This window comes from Coregonus clupeaformis, chromosome 35 (genome assembly GCF_020615455.1).
Source record: "Coregonus clupeaformis isolate EN_2021a chromosome 35, ASM2061545v1, whole genome shotgun sequence".
NCBI lineage: Eukaryota > Metazoa > Chordata > Actinopteri > Salmoniformes > Salmonidae > Coregonus > Coregonus clupeaformis.
Window position 1 is genome coordinate 1,481,150 of NC_059226.1, and position 16,492 is coordinate 1,497,641.

Consider the following 16,492-nt stretch of genomic DNA (forward strand, 5'->3'; position numbering starts at 1 on the left):
CAACCCGCCCTTTAAAATGCTACAACCAACAGGGCAACCCACCCTTTGATGGAATAGTTTCATATTATAGAAGACAATTTACTGCTAGACCCTTGGTGGTCCTTATCGATAGTCCAAGCTCTGAAGTAAATACTTCCATACAGCAAGGTACTTAACACATTGCTCCTGTATGTCCCTCTGGATAAAATGCAGGTTGTGTGTGAGCACAGCACTGACCCTGAAATTTTAGTTGCTCTGGGTGTGATTGAACCTAAGCACGGCCTTTCTCCTAGACTAGAGAACTAATGGTATACTTAAGCAATTAGGCCCGAGGAGGTGTGGTGTATGGCCAATATACCACGGCTAAGGGCTGTTCTTAGGCACGACACAACGTGATGTGCCTGGACACAGCCCTTTGCCATGGTATATTGGCCACATATCGCAAACCACTGAGGTGCCTTATCGCTATTATAAACTGGTTACCCAATGTAATTAGAGCAGTAAAAATAAATGTTTTGTCATACCCGTGGTATATGGTCTGATATACCACGGCTGTCAGCCAATCAGCATTCAGGGCTCGAACCACCCAGTTTATAATGCTCCATATTCCGCCTCACACTGTTATTGAGTGCAAGCAGTAAGAGTGGTTTTAAATCTTAGCTCTCTTTTCCTCTTCTCAATCATCCCAGATTCCCAGAACCCTCTAGTCTCTCTCTCTCTCTTTCGCTCTCTCTCGCTCTCCCTCTCCGTGTGTCATCTGTTTCCCTCATGTCTTCCTTTTTATTTTACACATGATGCAGGGATACTACAGTTTGTGATATAGTATACTACAGGTTTACTACACTGAACAAAAATATAAACTCATATAGCAATGTAAAGTGTTGGTCCCATGTTTTATGAGCTGAAATAAAACAATCCCCGAAATTTTCTATACGCACAAAAAGCTTATTTCTCTCAAATGTTGTGCACAAATTTGTTTACATCCCTGTGAACATTTCTCCTTTGCCAAGATAATCCATCCACCTGACAGGTGGCATATCAAGAAGCTGATTAAACAGCATGATCATTACACAGGTGCACCTTGTGCTGGGGACAATAAAAGGCCACTTTAAAATGTGCAGTTTTGTCACACAACACAATGCCACAGATGTCTCAATTTTTACAATTGGCATGCTGACTGCAGGAATGTCCACCAGAACTGTTGCCAGAGAATTGAATATTCATTTTTCTACCATAAGCTGCCTCCAACGTTGTTTTAGAGAATTTGGCAGTACGTCCAACCGGCCTCACAACTGCAGACCACGTGTAACCACGCCTGTCCAGGACCTCCACATCCGGCTTCTTCACCTGCGGGATCGTCTGAGGGGAAAAAGCCCTTTTGTGGGGAAAAACTAATTCTGATGCCCTCCCAGGCCCACCCATGGCTGCACCCCTGCCCAGTCATGTGAGGGACTAATTCATTTATTTCAATTGACTGATTTCCTTATATGAACTGTAACTCAGTAAAATATTTGAAATAGTTGCATGTTACGTTTATATTTTCGTTCAGTATATATAATTCTATAGTAAACTGTAGTATTTTATCATGTTGGGGCCTCCCCCTCTTATTTTCACTCTACTTCCTCCATCCTCTCTCTCTCTCACCAACACACACAGTCTGGCACACTGACACACACACACTCTCTCTCTTCCTCTATAGCCATTGACAGATTGTCCCAGTGGGAGACAGGGAGGATTAGCACTGCGCTATCCCACAAGCTGTTGCCTTGGAACAGAGAAAGCGAGAGAGGGATGGATTGATGGAGAGAAAGAGTCAGGGAGTTAAAGAAAAAATGCATTATGAGGGTGGGATGAAGACAAGGATGACAGTCTTTGGAATACAGGGATGCAGGATAACACAGGGATTATTTAACTGTGTGTGTGGCTATGTGTGTGGAATCTGGATCAGTCATATCATGGAACATGAACACATGTTAGCAGCACTATGTTTTGGTATTCCACGTGTCCCCTCTTGCTGTTCATTTCCCATGGAGTAACTGAACCACCAGTGCAACCCACAGTGGCTCTGTCATCAAAGAGCTCTACCCTCATCTCTCTGCCGGCCCCGCCATCACTTCACCCACCATCTGTAACATGAAACACTCTCTCTCTCCCTCTCTCTCTCCCTCTCTCCCTCTCTTTCTCCTCTCTTCCTCTCTGTCTCAACACTGTATAAGTAAGTCTGCCTGGTCTCTGAGGTGCAACAAATTAGTCGACTGCGTCAACGTTGTTATTGTACCATGCCTTTCTTTTTAGTCCAGATCTACACCTTACAGATTCACCATCTGGTTGGTTTGAAGTTACAGACTCTTCAATTATGGTGAGAATTCTGGGTCGTTTCCAAGCAACCTACATTAAGCTTTAACTGCTCTGAGGGAAACAGGACGGGCTTTGAAGCTTTGATCTGTGTGTATGTCTGTCTCTGTTTGTGTGTGTGTGTGTGTGTGTGTGTGTGTGTGTGTGTGTGTGTGTGTGTGTATGAGAGAGAGAGAGAGAGAGACACTGAGAAAACACAACAACATTGTTTTAATGTATCATCATTATAAGTGCATTTTACAAGCATACATACACCAATTAATAAACAATAAAGCAACATATTTTTGTTTGAACACTTTCCGTACAAAATGCCTCATATTAAAAAGAATCTTTGAACATCTATAGGGAGCAGCCTATTAGTACCATGAAATGCATTATGCATCTAATTTCTCTCATAGCTATGGTGTTTCACTAACAACAATTTTGTACAGCATGTTGAGGCATAAACTGTCCCCACCAGGAAATCACCAGGGTTGGAGGGAAGGAATTAAAGAGATAGAGGGAGATGAAGCAATGCATTTATGAGCAGGTAAGAGAGCTGGAGGGAAGGTAAAAGGAAATGGGGGACTTGAGGAGAGATGGATGAAGCTGAGAGAAGAGGAGAGAAGGAGTACGAATATTTGATCTGGTCTGTGCCCATCGGTGCTTTGTGAAGTCAGAAGAGACATGTAATACTACTACAGTATATTACTACAAAACTCTCTACAAACATGTGAAGCTGAGTGTGTGTGTGTGTGTGTGTGTGTGTGTGTGTATACAGTGGCTTGCGAAATGTTCACCCCCTTGGCATCTTTCCTATTTTGTTGCCTTACAACCTGGAATTAAAATGGATTTTTGGGGGGTTTGTATCATTTGATTACACAACATGCCTACCACTTTGAAGATGCAAAATATTTTTGGGTGTGAAACAAACAGAAAACTTGAGTGTGCATAACTATTCACCCCCCTAAAGTCAATACTTTGTAGAGCCACCTTTTGCAGCAATTACAGCTGCAAGTCTCTTGGGGTATGTCTCTATATGCTTGGCACATCTAGCCACTGGGATTTTTGCCCATTCTTCAAGGCAAAACTGCTCCAGCTCCTTCAAGTTGGATGGGTTCCGCTGGTGTACAGCAATCTTTAAGTCATACCACAGATTCTCAATTGGATTGAGGTCTGGGCTTTGACTAGGCCATTCCAAGACATGTAAATGTTTCCCCTTAAACCACTCGAGTGTTGCTTTATCAGTATGCTTAGGGTCATTGTCCTACTGGAAGGTGAACCTCCATCCCAGTCTCAAATCTTTGGAAGACTGAAACAGGTTTCCCTCAAGAATTTCCCTGTATTTAACGCCATCCATCATTCCTTCAATTCTGACCAGTTTCCTAGTCCCTGCCAATGAAAAACATCCCCACAGCATGATGCTGCCACCACCATGCTTCACTGTTGGGATGGTGTTCTCGGGGTGATGACAGATGTTGTGTTTGCGTCAGACATAGCGTTTTCCTTGATGGCCAAAAAGCTTATCTGACCAGAGTACCTTCTTCCATATGTTTGGGGAGTCTCCCACATGGCTTTTGGCGAACACCAAACGTGTTAGCTTATTTTTATCTTCAAGTAATGGCTTTTTTCTGGCCACTCTTCCAAAAAGCCCAGCTCTGTGGAGTGTACGGCTTAAAGTGGTCCTATGGACAGATACTCCAATCTCCGCTATGGAGCTTTGCAGCTCCTTCAGGGTATTCTTTGGTCTCTTTGTTGCCTCTCTGATTAATGCCCTCCTTGCCTGGTCCGTGAGTTTTGGTGGGCGGCCCTCTCTTGGCAGGTTTGTTGTGGTGCCATATTCTTTCCATTTTTTAATAATGGATTTAATGGTGCTCCGTGGGATGTTCAAAGTTTCAGATATTTTTTTATAACCCAACCCTGATCTGTACTTCTCCACGACTTTATTCCTGACCTGTTTGGAGAGCTCCTTGGTCTTCATGGTGCCGCTTGCTTGGTGGTGCCCCTTGCTTAGTGGTGTTGCAGACTCTGGGGCCTTTCAGAACAGGTATATATATATTGAGATCATGGGACACTTAGATTGCACAAAAGGTGGACTTTATTTAACTAATTATGTGACTTCTGAAGGTAATTGGTTGCACCAGATCTTATTTAGGGGCTTCATAGCAAAGGGGGTGAATACATATGCACGCACCACTTTTCAGTTAATTTTTTTCATTTCACTTCACCAATGTGGACTATTTTGTGTATGTCCATTACATTAAATCCAAATAAAAATCAATTAAATTACAGGTTGTAATGCAACAAAATAGGAAAAACGCCAAGGGGGATGAATACTTTTGCAAGGCACTGTATGTGTGTGTGTGTGTGTGTGTGTGTGTGTGTGCGTGTGTGTGCGTGTGCGTGTGTGTATGTGTGTGTGTTTATGCGTGCATGTGTCTGTGTCTGGAGGGAGAGAGGGCCTTGGTCAAAAGTAGTGCACTATATAGGGAATAGGGTGCCATTTGGGATGCAAGCTCAGTAGACAGAGGGCTGTGGCTGTAGACTAATGTGGGTGACGACCCGTCAGAGTGTGTGTGAGTGTGTGTGTGTGTGTGTGTGTGTGTGTGTACAGTATATAAAGAATGAGAGGCAATTCAAAGGCAGGGTGGGATGACGATCAGATTTAAGAGTTTTTCCCCCTGTCTGTTTCAGCCCACTTGGGTAGTGTGTGGTTTTTTTCATGTCAGGGCCTGTCAAGTTCTTGTGTAATAAATCCCATCTGCAATTCAATCCAATTACGCATTACAATATGTATTTCTATTGCAACTATCTGGTGTTCACAGAAACATTGATCCTAAAATAAAGGGTTAAAGGGTATGAATGTCCCTTCCTCACTGTAACATCCATCCAGGTCACTCTGACCTGGTTCCTCCCTCTGTTCTGTTTGAACTAGCGTGACAACACAGATAACAGGATCACTATCAGCTGTCTGTCAGGGAGAGAAAGGGGAAAAAATTGACAAAACGACAAGATACTACAAATGTCATTTTTCCCTGTCACATTTATTAAGGAGTCAGAGAGAGAGAGGAAGAGAGAGAGAGAGAGAGTCTTACAACTTCTTGGCACATTGTGAAAAACAAAGTAAGTAATTAGCCAGCCTGCTGCTGCTTCATACTGTGAATGTTGGAGCAGTGGGCCTTCAATAGTAAATTGATTCTCTTTAGCGGTGCTTGATTCTCAGGGCTGACTGGAATCACATTGTGTCTGTGCTTTGATAGGGAGAGGAGATTGTTAGAGGTGTTTCTGGAGCACCAGGAATACTGGCTGGCTGGCTGGCTGGATAGCTGGCTGGCTGTCTTTTCTGTCTGTCTGTCCGCCTGCTTGCCAGGCTATGTCTCTGTTACATCTCCCTTTGTTTCCTTTATGCCTGTTAATCTGTCATGACTCGTGACTCAACAACTGCCTTCTTCAGAGTTTTGAATATTATATTTGGAGGCAATGTGAATTGAAGTTTCTATTCACTCTCTCTCAGCATGGCGAGGCAGGGCGTGGGTCGTCTCTCTCATTCTGTCTGTCTGGTATTGGCATGTCTGTCCCTGGCTCTCCACCTCATCCTGGCCCTCTTCTGTCTCTCCATCCTCCAAACATCCTGCGTTATCCCCCCCTCCTCCTCCTCCTCTTTGTCTTTTCCTGGAACTAGTCCCCATGGACAACAGGGGAGATCTCACTCCATTTCCTCACAAAGCAGCTCACACAAACTACCAACAAGTCTCATGAATGGAGACTTTACCAAAATGGCCTCATTCAACATGATCAATGAGAAGGAGAAGGACAAAAAGCTGATTGTAGCCAAAATGGCCACCAAAGTGAGCCAACAGGTCAGCAGTCGCTCCAAACTGGAGGCCCTATTCAGCCACCCGCTGTACAACCTGCCACGCCCACATCTGCAGGAAGACGATTGGCTGCTGAAGTTGAAGCCAAAGAAGAAGGGGGAGGACAGTGAGGAGGAAGATGAGGAGGAGGACAGTGACAAAAGCAGTGAAGATAGTGAGTGGTGAGTGAGAGAAAGAGGTGTGGAAGACTACTGATAACAACTGATAAGAATAAAAATGTAAGAGGAAAAAACAACATGACAACAAAGTATATCATTCTGTCATAGCATATTACTTTTCTCATACATTTGTGATACTCATTGCTTAATTGGCCAGTTTCCCCATCCATCTTCCCCTGCTAATTTCCTGATAGGCAGAGTGACAGCGAGCAGGATGGCTATGACCGAGCTAATTGGACAAGAAGCGCGGAGACCCACCCCCCCTGGCTGAGGTACCACCTTGGGATCGCTCGCTGGGAGCTGTATGACAGGAATGACCCTAGCGTTGCCGAGGTGATTCAACAGATGGCCACACAACGCATCCTCAGCGCAGGTGAGAGGGTTGAGCCGGGGTGTGGACATGTAGCTAGGATTAGGATTAAGACTAAGTTTAGGGTTGAGCCGGGGTGTGGACATGGAGAAGCTAAGGTTCAGGTTATGGCTAGGGTTAATGTTGAGCTGGGGTGTGGACATGAAGCTAGGGTTAGGGTTATGGCTAGTGGTCTGTATAATTCAGGAACGGCATTGTACACTGAACAAAAATATAAATGCAACATGTAAAGTGTTGGTCCCATGTTTCATGAGCTGAAATAAAAGATCCCAGAATGTTCCATATTCACAAAAAGCTTATTTCTCTCAAATTGTGTGCACAAATTTGTTTACATCCCTGTTAGTGAGCATTTCTCCTTTGCCAAGATAATCCATCCACCTAAAATGTGTGGCATATCAAGAAGCTGATTAAACAGCATGATCATTACACAGGTGCACCTTGTGCTGGGGGATAATAAAAGGCCACTTTAAAATGTGCAGTTTTGTCACACAACACAATGCCACAGATGTCTCAAGTTTTACAATTGGCATGCTGACTGCAGGAATGTCCACCAGAGCTGTTGCCAGAGAATTGAATGTTAATTTCTCTACCAGCATGCCATCGTTATTTGAGAGAATTTGGCAGTACGTCCAACCGGCCTCACAACCACAGACCACGTGTAACCATGCCAGCCCAGGACCTCCACATCTGGCTTCTTCACCTGCAGGATCGTCTGGGACCAGCCACCCGGACAGCTGATGAATTTCTGCACTCAAAAACCGTCTCAGGGAAGCTCATCTGCGTGCTTGTCGTCCTCACCAGGGTCTTGGCCTGACTGCAGTTCGGTGTCGTAACCAACTTCAGTGGGCAAATGCTCACCTTCAATGGCCACTGGCATGCTGGAGAAGTGTGCTCTTCACAGATGAATCCCGGTTTCAACTGTACTGGGCAGATGGCAGACAGCATGTATGGCGTCATGTGGGTGAGCGGTTTGCTGATGTCAACATTGTAAACAGAGTGCCCTGTGGTGGCGGTGGGTTTATGGTATGGGCATAAGCTATGGACAACAAACACAATTGCATTTTATTGATGGCAATTTGAATGCACAGAGATACCGTGACGAGATCCTGAGGTCCATTGTCGTGCCATTCATCCGCCGCCATCACCTCATGTTTCAGCATGATAATGCAAGGCCCCATGTCGCAAGGATTTGTACACAATGCCTGGAAGCTGAAAATGTCACAGTTCTTCCATGGCCTGCAATCTCACCATTGAGCATGTTTGGGATGCTTTGGATCGACGTGTACGACAGTATGTTCCAGTTCCCGCCAATTTCCAGCAACTTCCCACAGCCATTGAAGAGGAGTGGAACAACATTCCACAAGCCACAATCAACAGCCTGATTAACTTTATCCGAAGGAGATGTCACGCTGCATGAGGCAAAGGGTGGTCACACCAGATACTGACTGGTTTTCTGATCCACGCCCCTATCTTTTTTGTAACAGATGCATAACAGATGCATATCTGTATTCCCATTAATGTGAAATCCATAGATTAGGGCCAAATTAATGCATTTAAATTGACTGATTTCCTTATGTGAACTGTAACTGCAAATCTATGAAATTGTTGCATGTTGCATTTATATTTTTGTTCAGTGTAGGTTACTCCATGTCCACTCCATGTCCAGTTCATGTTGATTGATACAGAGTTGACCTCAACTCTGCTTAGTAACACAGTCATCATCATGTTTGAGGAAGTTGGGCTTCCCCTTGGGGTTGAAAGATAAAAGAGTCCCACCACCATTTAATGGCTCATTAATTTAACCCAACTGTGTAAAAGCAAGCTACAGTGGTGCCACAGGCTACTGTACTGCAGGCAGTCGTGTTTGAATTACAATATTTCTGGCTTAGTTTACTCAAAAAAGCAGTATAAATTAAAGGGATACTTCAGGATTTTGGCAGTGAGGCCCTTTGTGTACTTTCCCAGAGTCAGGTGAACTGCTGGATTCCATTTTTATGTCTCTGTGTCCAGTATGAAGGAAGTTAGAGGTAGTTTCGTGAGCCAATGCTAACTAGCCTGCTAGCATGCTAGCAGATACCATAGACTTCCAGTCATTGCGCTAACACTAGTTAGCATTGGCTCGCGAAACGACCTCTAACTTCCTTCAGGAGCACTAACTTCCTTGAGGAGCATTAGCGAGACATCACACACACACACACACACACACACACACACAAGAGTTGGCATTACAGTGGATGAAGAGATTACCCTGGGAGGCTGTAAAACATTGTCTGATGGCCCTCAAATCCTGTCTGTTATGAGACTGTTCAGAAGCCTTAGTTGGGATCCATTTGTTTATCTGTCACATGTAAACAAGGAAGTAGCGTGCACTCTAAAAAATAACTGCTGGGTTGCAGGCGTTGGGTCACTTAGATGGGTTGTTTTCTTTAAGAACTGCTGGGTTATTGATGCTGGGTGATGGGTTATTTATGCTGGTTTATTGAGATATGACTCAGTGGATGAGCTCAGAAGACTAGAGGCAGGGGCGTGTCTTTCAGATTGTTATTTTTGGCCACCTGTGAGAGTAAATGTAATTCCGGTTCATCTGCTTTGTTGTATTGTTAAGATCCTCAAGACCCTATGCATTTGTTGGGTAATGTAAATAATAATATTATGAATTTTATGAATTTTATATTATAATATGTCATGTGCAAAAAAAAGAAATTTGCGGTGTACAAACTTAACATGATGAATAGGAATTACATTTACTCTTACAGGTGGCCAAAAATAATTATCTGAAACCCACCTCCCTAATAAAATAACCTATGGAGCTGCTATGTCATCCCAACTAATGGTTAAAAAAAACAACTGATGGTAAAATTAACCCATGTTTGTATAATGCATATTCACGCAACCCAACTGGCTGGGTCAAACTAACCCAATGTGTGTTCTGTCCAATATTTACCCAGCGCTTGGTTACCAAATAACCCAAATTGGGTTGTTTTTAACCCAGCATTTTTTGGTGTAAGGGGAAGGGGAAGGGGGGGCGGGAGTTTTGTGTGTGTGTGTGTATGTGTGTGTGTATGTGTGTGTGTGTGTGTGAGTATAATAATTAAACACACAATCTAAAGAAACAAACAAAAGCCAAAATCAATTCTTAAACACTAATCAATCAACCATAAACTGTGAGGATAAAATCTAAAACCACTGAAAAAAGTATTTAAACTGCAACATACACAAAGTGATTACACCAAACTAGAACGCCAGCAAATGGATGAGAGCGAAGAAACAATCAGAGCAGAAACTTGAAAGACAGATAATCGAATGTCGTAAATAAATCTCCAGCTCCTCTGATCTTTTGTTCTGAGGTCTGTCATTATAATCCTGCACTGATCATAAGAAATCCCACTCACACACCCACACATATACACACACACAAACATATGCTCACACACAAACACACGCATACACACACACACACTTTGAATACTGTATGGAGATTGTGTTGAGCATAAAAGATTACGCAATAATCAGCTTGTGTGTGGGCTGGCCCATAGCCACGTTTTATATACTCCTCCTCATCTTCCTCCTCCTCCTCCTCCTCTCTAAAGACCCTAGATTCTAGACTCACCACCACTGACGCCAGACAGTTTTTGATGTTCAGCCACATTCTGTACTTTACGTAATGAGGACTCCCTGTGGAGAACTGGGGTAACTGCATTTATGTAAAATTCACTGGAAATACTGCACTATTACCAATATAAGACCATCAGTGCAGTCAATGACAATTACCTATGGTGTATTTTCCTTTGAACGTTGTGGAGACCCTGTGACTTTCATGTGTTTTAAGTCGCTCTGGATAAGAGCGTCTGCTAAATGACTAAAATGTCAAATGTAAAATGTGTTATGTCTGTGTGTTCTGAGGGTCTGCATACTGGTGTGTGATTATTATGGTGACGTTGGTGCATTGTCTGTTATGTGTGTTTCAGTGCAGAAGAGTGGGGGCACCCAGCTTAAGCTGATCATGTCATTCCCCAACTACGGACAGGCCCTCCTCAAACCCATGAGGTGAGAATCCACGATATGATATATGATACAATATACAATATTTATTTATTTTACCTTTATTTTACCAGGTTAGTCTCATTGAGATTAAAAATCTATTTTGCAATAGAGACCTGGCCAAAAAAGCAGCACACAAAGTTTCGACATGTACAACATAAAACACAAAGCACTACAGTTTAAAAACATCAGTTAACACATTTAACAGGCACATTGGTTTTAGGAGGAGGGTTTCAACTAGGGGTCAAAACATTGACAGCCCCCTAAATCATTTTACACCATAGTTTTTACCCTAGCTTTAAAATCATTTAAATAGACAACTGCTGTAGTTTCAAGTAATTGTGAAGCTCATTCAAAGTAGAGGGGGCAGAGTACTGGAACGCTTTTTTACCTAGCTCTCCACAGGCATGAGGCACAGTCAAGGAGATACAGTACTGTGAGCGTAGGTGATAATTGTCATTAATCAGCTGGACAATGTACAGTGCTATGAAAAAGTATTTGCCCCCTTTCCAAATTTCTCTACCTTTGCATATTTGTGATACTGAATGTTATCAGATCTTCAACCAAAACCTAATATTAGATAAAGGGAACATAAGTGAACAAATAACACAACAATTACATATTTATTTCATAAGCAAAGTTATGCAACACCCAATTCCCCTGTGTGAAAAAGTAATTGCCCCCTTACACTTAATAACTGGTTGTGCCACCTTTAGCTGCAATGACTCCAACCAAATGCTTCCTGTAGTTGTTGATCAGTCTCTCACGTTGCTGTGGAGGAATTTTGGCCCACTCTTTCATGCAGAACTGCTCAGTGACGTGTTGGTTTTCAAGCATGAACTGCTCGTTTCAAGTCCTGCCACAACATCTCAATTGGGATTAGGTCTGGACTTTGACTAGGCCATTCCAAAATTTCCAATTTGTTGCTTTTTAGCAATTTTCATGTAGACTTGATTGTGTGTTTTGGATCATTGTCTTGCTGCATGACCCAGCTGCGCTTCAGCTTCAGCTCACAGATGGATGGTCTGACGTTCTCCTGTAGAATTCTCTGATACAGAGCAGAATTCATGGTTCCTTCTATTAAGGCAAGTCGTCCAGGTCCTGAGGCAGCAAAGCATCCCCTAACCATCACACCACCACCATGCTTTGGTTTTCGCCAGGCATTACTGGAACCATGTCGTCCAAAAAGTTATACTTTTGAATAATCTGTCCATAGAACGTTCTTCCAAGAGTCTTGATGATCATCCAGGTGCTTTTTGGCAAACTTGAGTCAACTTTTTGGACGAGATGGGTCCCATTATGCCTGGCGGGTTACATCTTAGATTTCGTGAAAACCATCAACATTGACTTATCAGCATTTAAGAGCATCATCAGCTGACAGAGCTGAGCCTGGACAATAGGAAATGCACATTCATCAAAGAACAATATCATATACAATACAATATGATATACAATACGATATACTACATTATGATATACGATATGACTTACAATGCGATATGATACTATACAATACAACACAACAATACAACTTTATTGTATCAGTCACAGTAATCTTATTTTGAAGGGGAAAAAAACATAATCCTGTGTGTGTTTTATGCAGGCAGGAGAGAGATGCAGAGACAGACTTCAACCTATTCTACTTCTCTGACTTTGAGAGACACAACGCAGAGATTGCTGCCTTCCACCTAGACAGGTGAAAACAATAAAATATGGACCTCCCATCTGAGATTCATCTGTGTGTCAAATGAAAGAGGAGAAACAAACTACTAAAGGCTACCACTGATTTCTCTCTCTCTCTCTATGTGTATGTGTGTGTGTGTGTGTGTGTGTGTGTGTCCTCTCTCAGGTTGCTGGGTTTCCATAGAATCCCTCCAGTGGTAGGTAGACTCATCAACTTAACCACGGAGATCAGAGATATCACCACAGACCACAAACTCTCCAGAACCTTCTTCACCTCTCCTGGTGCGTGGCGGTTGGTCCAATCAGCTTTCATAATCAAATCTAACTCTCCTGATGTGTCCAATCAGCACAGATAGCAACCAAATGTCCCTCCTTCTCTGTTATTAAGCTTGTATGTGTATAGTGGCTTGCGCTTTGTGCTAGTCCAGAGTTTCCCAAATGGTTGGTTGGGTTGCACTGGTGGGCTACAGTTTACTTTCCATTTCGTTTTAGGACTGGTCACAAGAAAAAGCTCCAAATGCTTTTAGGTGGGTTACGACCCCAAATGTTTGGCAACAACTGTCCACTGTAGGCCTACTACTTCCATTTTGTCGGCCAACCCTCCCTCTCTCTCTCTCTCCAACCCCCTACCAGTGGGTAATTTGTGTTTCCACGGCCAGTGTGAATACTACTGCTCCACAGAGAACCCAGTGTGTGGTCGACCCCAGGTCCTGGAGGTGTCCCTGGCCTCCATGCTGCCTGACCTCTCCCTGGCCCCCAGACGCTCCTGGAGGTCCCCTTGGAGACGCTCCTACAGCCGCACCAAACTGGCACCGTGGGTAGTGGGTACCGAAACGGGCCCCTTGACTGGGGGTCTCTAACTATGGGAGGGGGTGCAAAGAAACCATGTGAAGTAAATGTCTGTATTAGTGGTTATATACAGTAGAAAGCAAACCGATGGTTTGAATTGCATTGATAGAATTCAACTAATCAATCATGAACGCAATGTAATAATGTGTAGTAGTATCATACTGTCCTCCACTGGGAAGAAGCCATGCATTTGACTAAAGCATGTTGTAGTCCATACCTCACATGCAGCCGCTACTGTTTCAGATGGCAGAAGAACCCAGACTACTGTGACACAGTGAAACAGACTCCTCCATACAGCCAAGGCACCAGACTGGTGGATCTAATTGACATGGTCATTCTGGACTTCCTCATGAGTCAGTAAGCACACTCAACTACACAGCTTCTACTACTGTTACTACTTCAGTCATTCTTATATTCTTGAATGAGTAACAATTCAACACAATACCTTTATTTTTCTCATATTTTTTTGTGAACAATATAGATTCTTTGTTGAATCACTGAAGTAATACATACCATAAGAATGACACCCTGTTCTGAACACTTCCCCACACAACCATATTAGAAATGTGCCAAGGTTTAAGTCCATTGATAATGTGGAACCGATTTCGAATAGACAGAGAACAATAAACTATTATCTTGCTATAATTCCTACAAAGGTAATATGGACAGACATCACTACGAGACTTTTGAGAAGTTTGGGAATGACACTTTCCTGCTGCACCTAGACAACGGGAGGGCGTGAGTATCATACCATCCATCAATACCTTATGATGTGAATACATACTGTATGTTCAGTGGCGATTCTAACATTGAAATATTGGTTGTGAAAACTCAATCAAAAAGTTAATATGCATCGAAACCACTACACACACAAATGTTATAACATTTGGTTATGTTCAGTTTACTTCCCATAGTCAAATTCAGCATGGGTCAACAATATCGCTACATTATTAAAGTATTGGAACGCAGCCAAAACACCATTCTGAGTGTGTCTGCCTGCCTTTTACCAAGATGCTCTGTTTAAGAATAAAGCAACAAAGTTTATAAAGTTCCTCCCTCACTTCATCTATTGCATAGTTACAGTTCCATGGGTATAACAGTCAGACATCAAACATTAACAAGCCACGTCGTATAGCTACCTCAAAACAGATGTTAGCCACTGCTTCCATCCACCACCAACCACATTTGAATCTTCTTTTCCAGCTTGCTTTATTTTTAACGGGTGGTTTCAATGTTTAGTGGCTGATGAGCACCGAGATGTATTATCTCTGCATTTTCTTCACAACGCTAAGTTTGAAAATGATTTGCTAGGAGATAGTCAACATGATTCATGATAACTTTTCAGCTGGCTAGAAGACGTGGTAAACAATGAAGTTGACACACATCAGTCCAATCAAAGTTACCGGAGAAAAGACGTTGACTTATCTGTGGCCAATGACCTTGAGCCTTCTTGGACAGGCACTGCCAATTTAACTATATTGTTAGCACCCAAGGGGGCAGAAGCTGCATGGCCCTCAGTGAGCTATCCCAGTAGGTGCTGCGGTGCTGTGAGTGACATCACCCTGAGCCAATCACGCGCAACCAGAGAAGATCAATGACACTTACGCTCTGTGCTTTCTCTGGCTGCCCCTCCGCCACAGAAGGCACATGAGCAAGGCTAAAACAGCTGCATTCTGGAGCTGCCTTACTAAAACAATAATATGACAGGGAGTCGAGTATGCTGCTATATTAACTCAATAAATTATTTTGTTTCCATTGTTTGCTAACTGATAAGATATAATATTGTGACATGAAATAATGCCAGAATTACATGCAAAACAGCGCCATCTGCTGGACAGTGGTGGGGCTGTGCCTCACTTGCCCTAAATGATGCGTCGGCACTGCATATTGAAGTTGTTGAAGTTGTTGTAGTTTATACATACCGGTATTACAGTTATGTAATATTGTGGAAATTATGTTCTTTTTAGGTTTGGGCGTCATTCTGTGGATGAACCCTCCATATTGGTGCCCTTACAACAGTGTTGCAGGTAAAACTATCAGCTTGTATAAAGATCTGGACAACTGCATCAGAGAAAAAGTGCAAGATGACATCTCTCCCCCTCTCTTCCTTCTCTTTCTCCCTTTCTTCCTTCTCTCTCTCTCTCTCTCTCTCTCTCTCTCTCTCTCTCTCTCTCTCTCTCTCTCTCTATCTCTCTCTCTCTTTTCCTTCTCTCTCAATCTTTTCCTTCTCTCTCCCACTTTTCCTTCTCTCTCTTCTCTCTCTCCTTGTCCTCCTTCTCTATATCTTTTTATTCTCTCTCTCTTTCTCAGGATCCGTCGTTCCACTCTGATGCGTCTGCGTCTCCTGTCCCTCCCGGGCTTCCGTCTGAGTGATGTCATGAGGGAGTCTCTGTCCCAGGACCCCCTGGAGGGTGTGGCCCCCCTCCTCTCTGTACAACACCTCTCCGCGCTGGACCGTCGCCTGAAAACCGTCCTGCAGGCTGTACACACCTGTCTGGAGGACCATGATGACGTTATCCATGATGATTTACAGGGATATGATGTTAGTTTATACCGCCACTAGACAATAATAAAGACTGCACATCCATTTACAAAACCATCACTGCAAGATGTCTATCATTTGATTCAGCTGTGGTTGATAAGATAATTGTATTTATCAATCAATCAGTAAAAAAAAATAAAAATACAATAACAAATCATTTAGTTAATAAAGCCGCATACAAACATGGTCTCTTTTTTGCTTTATTGAGTAAGGCAGCTCCAAAATGCAAGTGTTTCAGCCTAGCTCAGTGCTTTTTGTGGTGGTGGGGCAGCCAACGGAAAATACGGAGCATAGGTGTTGGTAACGTTCTCTATTTGCGCCGTTGCACTGATCATGTCAACATTATACTTTCAAAATCTTAGCTAGCAATCATCATCATTAATCAAGACGACAATCTACTGGCAAATCCTTTTTAATCCTTGTCATATGAAGAGAAATAATAATGAGAAATTATAGATAAAACATATCGGTGCTCATCAGCCATTGGACATAAACATTACACAACAAGTTGGAAATTGCTATTTTCAGCAATGAGTGGTTTGGAAGGAATCAGTGGTTAACTGCAAGCATTGCAAAGCAATCACTAGCCTGCTGTTCAGTGGAGTGGCTGTGTGGTCCCAAATCTGGGATTAAGGGTCTCTTTTCCAAGTTTAAAATGATA

At 43.0% G+C, this 16,492-nt stretch overlaps 1 protein-coding gene across 1 annotated transcript; it reads left to right on the forward strand.

The window, feature by feature from the left end:
* The first annotated feature begins 5,131 nt into the window (after positions 1–5,131).
* Positions 5,132–16,020, forward strand: LOC121551683 (extracellular serine/threonine protein kinase FAM20C). The gene is made up of 11 exons (XM_041864398.2): positions 5,132–5,436; positions 5,828–6,349; positions 6,541–6,719; positions 10,685–10,763; positions 12,361–12,453; positions 12,607–12,722; positions 13,074–13,254; positions 13,533–13,642; positions 13,946–14,027; positions 15,257–15,316; positions 15,600–16,020. The coding sequence occupies exons 2-11, from the start codon at positions 5,829–5,831 to the stop codon at positions 15,850–15,852; spliced, it is 1,674 nt and encodes a 557-aa protein (XP_041720332.1). The 5' UTR covers positions 5,132–5,436; position 5,828; the 3' UTR covers positions 15,853–16,020.
* Positions 16,021–16,492: the final 472 nt, after the last annotated feature.

Excerpts from the sequence above, each read along its gene's own strand:
- LOC121551683 (XM_041864398.2), top strand. The coding sequence starts at position 5,829 with ATGGCGAGGCAGGGCGTGGGTCGTCTCTCTCATTCTGTCTGTCTGGTA. Across the intron at positions 10,764-12,360 it reads GCCCTCCTCAAACCCATGAG|GCAGGAGAGAGATGCAGAGA; the intron begins GTGAGAATCCAC and ends TGTTTTATGCAG. Across the intron at positions 12,723-13,073 it reads AACCTTCTTCACCTCTCCTG|TGGGTAATTTGTGTTTCCAC; the intron begins GTGCGTGGCGGT and ends ACCCCCTACCAG.